This window comes from Ixodes scapularis, unplaced genomic scaffold (assembly GCF_016920785.2).
Source record: "Ixodes scapularis isolate PalLabHiFi unplaced genomic scaffold, ASM1692078v2 PGA_scaffold0__279_contigs__length_252992795, whole genome shotgun sequence".
NCBI lineage: Eukaryota > Metazoa > Arthropoda > Arachnida > Ixodida > Ixodidae > Ixodes > Ixodes scapularis.
In genome coordinates this window covers 181,433,885-181,443,821 of record NW_024609835.1, presented here as the reverse complement: position 1 = coordinate 181,443,821, position 9,937 = coordinate 181,433,885, and the positions used below count along the sequence as shown (strand labels likewise).

The window sequence follows — 9,937 nt, the reverse complement described above, 5'->3', positions numbered from 1 at the left end:
ATGGATTACAAAGGGCTGAGCATGACTAAACTTTTGGCGCTGAACATTGGTCTGTTGAAGCAATGTGTGGAATTCATACTGGTGAGCTCCAAGTTTTTATTAACCGTTTAATGTGAATTAACCAAAGTTGATTAATAAAGCTTTGTAAAGCCCGGTTGTAGAGACTACCTACATTTGTGGAGTTCAAGAATTAAAATATTTTCAATATTTAGCCAAAGCAAAATAAAAAATAAGTATATATTAAGTTTTACCAAATGAATAAAATGCACATCAGTTCTTAGGTTTCATGTTTAATGATTAGCGACATGTCCCTTCTACGCGCTATTGGATATCCGTTGGGTATGTCGATGACAGTGAGGTGTTTCTGGTCGTTCATGTGCCTAATCAAAACCTGTCACGTTTTTAAAACTTCAATAAATGTACTGCCTTATCGTGTAAGCGCGAGCAGTAAACAATAACTTTTACAATCAGTGCAAGGCAAGTCAAACTCATTGTGTGCGAATGCTTGAAAGGATAAAACATCAAGGACGGGGACGGAAACAGGAATTCTGTCAAAAAAAATACCTGTTTTCGTCCCCGTCCTAGATATTTTATCCCTTGAAGTATTCGTATTCATTGACTAGCAAGCTCGTTTTCAATTATTACTGCACTTGTGTGTTGCGTTGTCCTTAGTCTTTTCGCCAGTCTCGGGGTTTTGTCCTAACCTTAACCTTCACCAGCTCGTTTGCGTCCTCACTTTTTGTACGCCGAAAAGCTGTTTTGGAATGACGCATATAAGGCTCGAGTACGGTGGCGGCGTTCAGATTGCAGAGTTTGTTCTAGTAATTTCGGATTCTTTCTCCTATTTGGCTTCAAGGAACCTAATCAGACAAAAGTTTATTCGTTGGTAAAACAATCGCACATTTTATGAAAGCTGTGCCCGTATCATTTGCGTATAGATGTTCTGAATCAGAGAATTGTAGTACTCACTAGCAGAGTGATTCTTGCACGCGTGTCGATGCATTTACATCAATTCCTTTTCCCTCGAAATCTTGCAATTATAATGTTCATGATTCCGGCCCTACAACCCTCCAGAAAAATTCAGTCGTCTTAATTTTAGGACATCGCACTACATGAAGGTGCCATTTCAAGCCGCAGTGTTTGCAACCCTCCCCCCCCCCCCCCTTCTTCCCCTAGACACTCTGTGGGTACTATGACTCCACAAAGCCAATAATGCCGACAATGGGCCCCGGTGGGCCTTCTAGCGCGTGAGTCAAATGGGTCGTTGGCCCTTTGAAGCAACCGCATACACCTAAGATGCTGTAGTAAGGTGGCCGGAGATAGTGCCTTCTGTATATCGAGATTTCAAAGAATGAACTTACCCGAGAAACAAGCTAAAATTTAAGAGCGCGAATTCTCTACATACGGTGGTCATCTGCATTTGAAAGACGTCTTGGTGACGCAACGACCAAGAGAAAAGTGGTAGCTGCTAACATATGGCCGAAATACCCCCGACAAATAATCCTTCTCGTTTGTTTTGTGTGCGTAAAAGGGGCACAGGCACATCAAAATCGTTATTTTTTATTATCCGAACCGATTGAAAACGATACCGGGACATTACCCTCAAAATTCGAAACTTGGGAATTCAGTATTGTTGAATTAAAAAAAAAAACAATTTCCAAATGCCGAATTTGAAGTTCCCGCGCGATCCGCGCCAGTGCAGACAATCAAATTTTGCGATCTCCTGCGACTCGACGTTCTTTCGGACCTCCGCTCCACGCTACGAAGCAAATTGTGCCGTTGCCACTGCGACCTGAAGCGAGGAGGAGATGAGCAGGCGGAATAGAAGGGCGCCGGCGCGGGAAAAAAACGGTTTCTTCCCCGACTCGCCGATCATCCTCTGCTCGAGCTCCGCCAAGTTTTCCGAGGGAGGATACAAATCCAGGAAGCGACATCACACTGAACTCTGATTTTTGGTATTTTAAAAAGAGTGTGTTCGCAATTGCGTTAAAAAAACATGTTTTACGATTGCCGTTATTAAATGTTATAGAAATGTCGCCTACAAAGCTTCTAAATTTCCTGATTTTTGACGTCACCGATCAAAAGAAGCAAGAAGGTGAGCGGCGGGAGATATACACGCCAAAAATAAAAAGGCGCGCGCGCGTGGGGTAAAGCGTTTTTCGCGATGCGTTTTTTTTTTTTTTTTTTGCGTGTCTATGATTACAATTTGCATCGTTTTAGACAATAAAAAAATACGACCTTTGGGGTGTCAGTGCCCCTTTAATTAAATGTGGTTCATTAGTAACAATTAACGCAATAATGCGCCACACGGGAAATGCCTGCGCCACATTTGACTGAAAAAAAAAAAAACGATTGCTTGCTATAGACCGTTTTATCGTGGGTAGCGCTATTTTGAGAGCGAGAGAGAAAAGGGGAAAGGGCTACCGGCGCTTTCCCCCTTTCTGATTGTGTAGAAAGAGGGAAAGTCCCGGATGAAAGGCTTCGCCGATGTTGGGTCTCTGCAGTGCCGGACCTTCGTTCGCGCTTTCTTCTCTGTTTTAAACTCGCAAACTTAATGTGAGCCACGGGCTTCGATAGCGACAGTCCCCCGGTAATCGGGACCCCATTGCTCGGTCATAGGGTGCACGAATAACGACAGAAAGCGTCGAATACTGTCCGAGGACCTATGTAGCCTGCATCGAATCCACCAAGGCGATTGTGGCCGCAATATCTTTAAGCTCCATCACTTTCCGCATGACTGGAACTGATGAACCATTCATAAATTTTCGCTCGGGATGGGCCTAATTCAACGTAGCCGTGTTCAGTAATCAACAAGCGATACACAACACGGGAACCTTATTTAACTTTTGTAAACACCCGAAGCTACCACCGATCGTTTTTCTGCGCTGCTTTTATCTTGCGTGCCTGTGTTCTTATATTTCCTTGTGGATGAACGACGAATACGTTCTAGGTGTGCCTATATTGAACCGCATAAATCCTTAAAGGGATAATACAACAAAATTGCGGCGCTAATTTTTTTGGTCTATATGTGTTCAAAAAAGCAGCATCACATCGCACATACCAATATCTTGTTAAAAAAAGTCACGAAAAGGAATTTTAAAACGAATTAAACGATTAGCAAAGAGCACCTGGTGGATGTCGCTAACGACTCGCTTGTAATGCCCGTCTAGGAACATTAACATCTAGTGACGGAGGTTGTCTCGTCTCCGGCCACGACGAGAGAAGAGGGGCAGGAGGAACACCCCTCTTCGCGAGAATGCCTTTTGTGTGTCGCAGAAGTCGCTATTGTCCCCCTACAAGATTACAGAAGATTAACCCGTCACTCAAAATTCGTACAAAAGCAGCCGTTTCGATGGCGGGAACGACTAGGCCATCCTCTCGACGTCAGCGTCGCCGTAGCTTTGCTCGTCTTGAGACGACCTACGTTACCTTACGATTGCGTTGGATGTCACGTGGTCTCCGCTGGGCCTTCTCCGAGCGCTTGCCAGAGTGGGCAGTTTATAACGAGAAATACAGCAACCAGGCTCAAAATACAAACGCGCGATTGTCATTTACGGATATTGGGGATCATATTCAACCTATTTTTGAACACGACGGGAATATTTCAAATTTCGTTGAAGTATCCCTTTAAAGCAGCCACGAATTTTTTTTACTGTTTGATGCACTATGTTGAGTACTCACCTCCAATTTCTATTGCTGGCGCGTCCGCTGCCTCTCTTCCCCCCGTCACCGCACTGGCGGATGCCATGACTCGAACAAAGAAACGTCCACACTGGGCTCGAAAACGAATTGAATACTAAACACTTACACACAGACGGGACAGGACATACACAGAGCCGACTATTAACTATTTAATACTTCTTCTTCCTCCACCTCCTCTGCTTTTTAGTCCCTTCGAGTGTTCCACGATTGCAAGAGAAGATGCACTTTTTGTATTTTTTTTAAAGAACAAAGCATAATAAGGAGTGCATATAAAAAATAAATCATAGACGAAAAGAGAAAAAAAAAATATACTACATAATCGAAAATGAAAAAAAAAAGAAAAAAAAAACTACCTGCAAATGCTCCAAGCTAACCCCATACATTTCCACTTCCAGTCACTGACATCGGTATCCCGCGGAAGTTTCGAGAACTGCTTCCCCATGACGGTCTTCGCGAGTCTCTGGCCCACAGCCGCAACACACCGTAGTTATTGTTTTGCTTTGGTGTGCAGCGTGATGGACGGACGGCAATCATGGAATGCTCGAAGGGACTGAAAAGAAGAGGAGGTGGAGGAAGAAGTACTAAATAGTTGATAGTCTGCTCTGTGTATGTCCTGTCCTGTTTGTGTGTAAGTGTTTAGTGTTCAAGCTGTTTCACACAGACATATACCAATTAGCTCAGCCCAAACCAGTTATTCGAAAACGGAGACCGGAACACACGAGACGTACCCTGCAGCGAATATCCAGCGCTTCAAAGCGACCAATCAACGGAAACGACCCACCAGTGGCACTCCAAGTAGCGCTTTTGCCGTCACTCTGGTATCGCGCAGTAGATCGCGATTCAGTAAAACCGATAGAACTAACTTTTCAACAATTTCCAGCCTCACCACGCGGCGGAAATGAGCCTTCAAATAAGTGTTGTATATAATAAAATCAAGTCAATGTCACTACTGCAAAATGTCAATATTAAGATAACTTCAGTTACAAAATTTTACAAGCTGAAACAGCAATTATCATGAAAAAACTCGCACACACCGTTTCGAGTAACCCCATGTTCATCGGCAATACAGCGATCGGTGCGCGCTCCATTCACAAAATGTTCCGAGCACAGTCGAGAGGATGTCGTTGAAAAAAGTCTTTTCGGTTTACGGATGCAATCCACTGCCGCCGGGGATTGCAGCCGCAATCGCCTTGGCGGATTCCATGCAAGCTACATAGGTCCTCCGACAGTATTCGACGCTTTCTGTCGTTATTCGTGCACCCTATCACCCAGCAATGGTGTCCCGATGAACGGGGGACTGTCGCCATCGAAGCCCGTGGCTCAAATTAAGTTTGCGAGTTTAAAACAGAGAAGAAAGCGCGAACGAAGGTCCGGCACTGCAGACACCCAACACCGGCGAAGCCTTTCATCCGGGACTTTTCCTCTCCCTACACAACCAGAAAAGGGGAAAGCGCCGGTAGCCCTTTCTCCTTTTCTCTCTCGCCCTGTTTCAGTAAAACGGTCTATTGGATATCAGCGTCTACACGCTCGCTCGTATACCTGTCCGCATCTGTCGGCCGCTGAGTTAATCAGACGCCATTTGGTCGTAGACGGACGCCATAGTTCGCAAAATCCAGTTTTTAATTTTGTGTACTCTTTACCCGGGTAAATTCATTCCTCAAAAATTTCGATGCACAAAATGAACTATGTTTGTACAAAATTTTAACGCGATGCGTTAACTTAAGACACCGATCTATATGGTGTCTTGAGAGAGGTCCAACAATCCACTTCACTCGCGTTTCCCTCAAACGCACCGGTTGTTGGCCGCAATAGAAATCTTAAGCCGCCATCGCGCCAATAGTACAACGTAAAACAAAACAGTCTTCACAATCTAGAGAGTTTTAGGGAACCGTTTTTCCACAGTCGATACTGTAGGATGAGCTCATTGGTACGAACTGCGCATGCGCAAGTCTTCTGCGGTGACGCATGCGCAGTTCGTACCGGAGGGCTCATCGTACGGTAATGAATGAGCAAAAACAGTTCTCTAAAACTCTCTACTGTCTTTTGTATGATGTGTGAACAGCGCGACTGCATGTTTCGCAGCGCCATTGCTATGTTTTATTAATGCTTGCCGTAAAGCTAATTCTAGCAACGCCAGAAAAGAAAAGAAGAATATTTATAGTTTAGCAAAGCTCGAGCTCAACAGTGATCCAGAAGTTGAAGAAGGAGATTTATTTGTATCCATAGTAACACTAAAAAGTAGAAAAAAGAACAAACCAAAAAGCGATCAGAAAAACGAAATTTTTTCCGCTGTTCTGTCCGTTTTTTTTTTTTCCTAAGTTTTATGGTTCCCACTGCTGTCATTCAACAGCTCGCCTGCATTTTTTTTACCTTTCTGCGCTTTATTTATGTTTTGTTTTTCGAGTTATTTTCGAAATCTTGCAGAAATGTATGCCAGTCCAAATGAAAGCGATCCACATGGTGAGTCAGTCGTACCTTTATGACATGGTGATGGCAATTGTCAGGCATCTGCTCAGCAGGAAGTACGCCGAAAGGGTGAGTCCTACAAATGGCAATATCTATGCACAAAAAAAAAAGCAAAAACAAATTAGGAACGTTCAATTGTCTTAGACTGCGTTTATACCTTGCAGCAAACCTAGCAGGGAATTTATGTGAGCTACAAACCACTCCCAAGAACTACTGGTTAACTATATTTTTTTACTAAAAAGTAGACAATAAAATCAAATCACCGCCCCCTCCCCCTCCCCCCCCCCCCCCCCAAAAAAAAAGAAAGAAACAAACACAAAAACAAACACAAGAATTAATTATTTTTAATTTCCAGTCCGCCCTCTCTATTTGCTCATTTTCGAGTCGTTTACGAGGCACTAATTGCTAGAGAGCCTAGATTTAAGAGAGGGAGCAACTGAAACCACGAAGAGCGTTTACAATTAAATGACGGACGCCCCTTGTGGAGATCGGCTGCGAGTGGACATGCGTTGGTGAGGAGGAGGAGAGCGGACGAACAAACAGAGACGCTCGAAGAAGAATCAACGCCTTCATGTCCCCTTCGCAGCTGGTATTGCAAACGCGGCCCATCAACCTAGTGAACCCGATCTAGCAGTTGCAAACACTCTAAGATCTAGGCACACTACTTGTAGTCAGACGCCAGGTAGCCTCCTAATTGATGGGGAGAATTGATTGCAGGCAAGTTATTTCCTTCAACGAGCTCATTATGGTTGGTTAGGATGCATGCTTTGTATTATTTAAACCAGTTGCGACACTATAAGCTAAGAACATTTTTTTTTCTTTAATTTACACAAATTTACCGGCACTAGGGAAACCCAAGTATACTAACCACACACGCAACGCCACTAACCACGAATTTCTTTTTTTTTTTTTTTTTTTTTTGTCGCAGCGGATTTTTGAAGTTAGAAGTGGACGTTTTTTTTTTTTTTTTTTTTTTTCAATCTCTCCTTCAATAAAATAAAAAAAAAAAAAATGATGACGAAGTTGTCGAGATCGTCCTTTCGGCGTCGTCAGCAAGGCTATCCTCAGAAATTTCGGCATCAAACTTTTGTGATCCCCTACGCGGTGAAAATATATAGATCCAGCTCAAGTACAGCAAACACGAGCATTGCGTGAGCATTCAATTTGTGATCATGACAAATAATGCGTCGACATCCATTCTCTTTTGTGACCATTCGCTGCCGTGTCGTCAATAACGGAATCTTGACAATCGTTTGCAAGTGACCACGTGTCCGGTGCTTTGCAAACCCCAGCGCGTGGTTGTGATAAACATTCGCGGCATATGATGGGTTCCATATCATGTGGCAGCTTGTTGAGGCTGCGAGTTGAGGCGGTGTACGCAGCTCGGTTTTCTGAAATTGTTTTCTTCTGTATATACACTTACCTAAAGAAAAAAAGGAGGACCGCGTGTTGTATGGGTTTTAAATGTGAAGAAGTAATTATAGCCGGTATTTACTCAAAATACAAATAGTTTCGCATCGCTCCTGTAAAAAGAAAAAAGAAAAACAACCACGCACACACAAGGAAACAGGCTTAGTACATTTTTGTATTAATCGTTTCATGGCCTACGCTTAATTTAATATTGAATGAGAAATGTCCAGTGTGAAAGTGAGGAAGCACGAGCGCAGGTTTAGTGACGAGTAATTATAATTAAAAGAAAACATTGAAAAATGAATACAGACAATGAAGCAACCTTCGTGGTACAGAGAGGCGGGAACCTGATTATCTGGTTATGGCTCTCTCATATACCACTTACAGCGCGCATAGCACGCATAACTAGCGAATCAAAACATTTCGTCGTAAGAATAAAAAAATATAAACAAACAAACAAACAAACAAGCAAACAAACAAACAAACTGAATGGCATATTGTGGTTGAATAAATTCAATTTTTAATCTTTTTGGCTGACCAGGTGGTTCCTTAGCTATCTCGTCAAACTGGCCATTTGGGTGCATATTTTGTGTGCGATATAAAAATTGTCTCACTGCCTACAATAACTAAAGATAAAATGTCACTGTATTTGCAGGTATCTGTGTTGTTCTTCTTTGTAATACAGCGTTCGAAGTGTTTTTTGTTTCGCGAAATAAACGTCGATTAAGATACCTAGACACAATAAGAAATGTGTTGACAAAAGAGTCTACTAAATCGTCAACGAAGCAAAAACACACACACACACACACACGCACAGACTTACGCACGCACGCACGCGCGCACACACACACACACGCTCACACACACACAGGGTTGCACACAGCTTGATAATTTGCATCGCGAAGTAGTTCTTACAAAATGGTATTGATAGGGAATAAAAAAAAGCAGCAATGCATTTTTATTTTGAAATATGTAAGTTTTGTTACTTAAAAGAAGAAATCATTGATAATAAAATAAGATACAAATACCTTAATTCAAAACATTATAGGCGAAATCAATAAAACTCTGGAAATGCTTGTTTCCTTACTGCGGTTTTTGAGGTTTAGAAGGAATCAATATAGTATTTTGAGAAACAATGTTCTTAAGTAGGGCTGAGCATTGATGAAAGGTTTTAAGCCGATTAATCGCCACCCTTTAATCGATAAATTAATCAATTAATTGGTCTCGTTTATTTCTATGCAAAATATTTTCAATTCTTTTTGTTTTGTTTTCTTTTGCTGAATATGATATAAAGGTGCAGTTCACAACTTGAATTATGAATCAATCGCGATGTGTAGTTAAGAACAGTATCACATACCTTTCGCAGTAGATTACTTTTGCGGCATGAGGCAAAGATTTGTGTATATATTTTCTGGAAAGACGAACTTCCTCTTATTGTACACAATAAGCCTCTGCTGCGCTAAACAGACACCCGAACGACGTTGAAGTGGAAGGAAACATGTGTGACCTTCTGCACTTATTTGGAATTACAAATATATCGCCCCTACACTTTACTTTGTTTTAAAATTTGACCAAAATTAACTAAAAATTTAACGGTTTCGCCTTTCCCTCCCTCTCGGTCAATGTACTTACTCCCATTTTTTGGGACGTGTACGACCCTTACTTTTTCTTTTTCGTTTTTGGCGTGTATCACTTGAAGAAGGGCGTCCGACCGAAACATCGTGTATTCCTTCCGGTCTACGTTCTTGTTTAGAATAGCACAACCATATATTTGCGATTTCGTGTCTAAGCTCATCGCGTTCGGTAGCGCCCCATTCTCCTGGATACTTCCTACGCAAATCGCAGTGCACATTTATAAAATAATTAAAAAACAGGTCGTCGATTCATAAATATATGATTACTTGAACATAGAGCGTATTACAAACGGTGTAGTGCTCGCTCTGTTTAGCTTATTAAAATTGTGTCATTGGTGGTTACCGGTTATTTTACAATGACATGAGCTGTGAACAATTTGAAGCAGTGGAGTACTGAGGCCATTAATCTCAGACTTCACTGAGATAACGCTGATTTAGCACTAATGCTTGCCTTGCCACGCATTACACCATGCGAGCCTTCTGACTGGTGGTAAGTCATTTCTTTTACGCAGATACACCTCCACGGAACAAACTTTGAAGGGCTGCACAAGGAACTGCCCGCTGATACGCTGCCGGAAGTGTACGGAGGCAGCGGGCCCGCCTTAGACTTCGACGCCTTTTGGAGCCTCGTGGATGCGCAAGAACCGTCCTTCGTTGAAAACAATGGCTACGGATATCTCAAAACAAAGAAAAAAGGAGCGAAACTTGTGAAAGGAGCAACATAG

General features: G+C 42.5%; 1 protein-coding gene across 1 annotated transcript; it reads left to right on the top strand.

The window, feature by feature from the left end:
* LOC8043150 (alpha-tocopherol transfer protein-like) lies at positions 1 to 9,937 on the top strand. The gene is made up of 3 exons (XM_029971045.4): positions 1 to 81; positions 6,127 to 6,237; positions 9,725 to 9,937. The coding sequence occupies exons 1-3, from the start codon at positions 1 to 3 to the stop codon at positions 9,935 to 9,937; spliced, it is 405 nt and encodes a 134-aa protein (XP_029826905.2).

Bases quoted from the DNA above. Each gene is read 5' to 3' on its own strand.
- LOC8043150 (XM_029971045.4), top strand. From the start codon at position 1: ATGGATTACAAAGGGCTGAGCATGACTAAACTTTTGGCGCTGAACATT. The intron at 82-6,126 runs GTGAGCTCCAAG...GAAATCTTGCAG, and splicing joins AATGTGTGGAATTCATACTG to AAATGTATGCCAGTCCAAAT. The intron at 6,238-9,724 runs GTGAGTCCTACA...TCTTTTACGCAG, and splicing joins GCAGGAAGTACGCCGAAAGG to ATACACCTCCACGGAACAAA.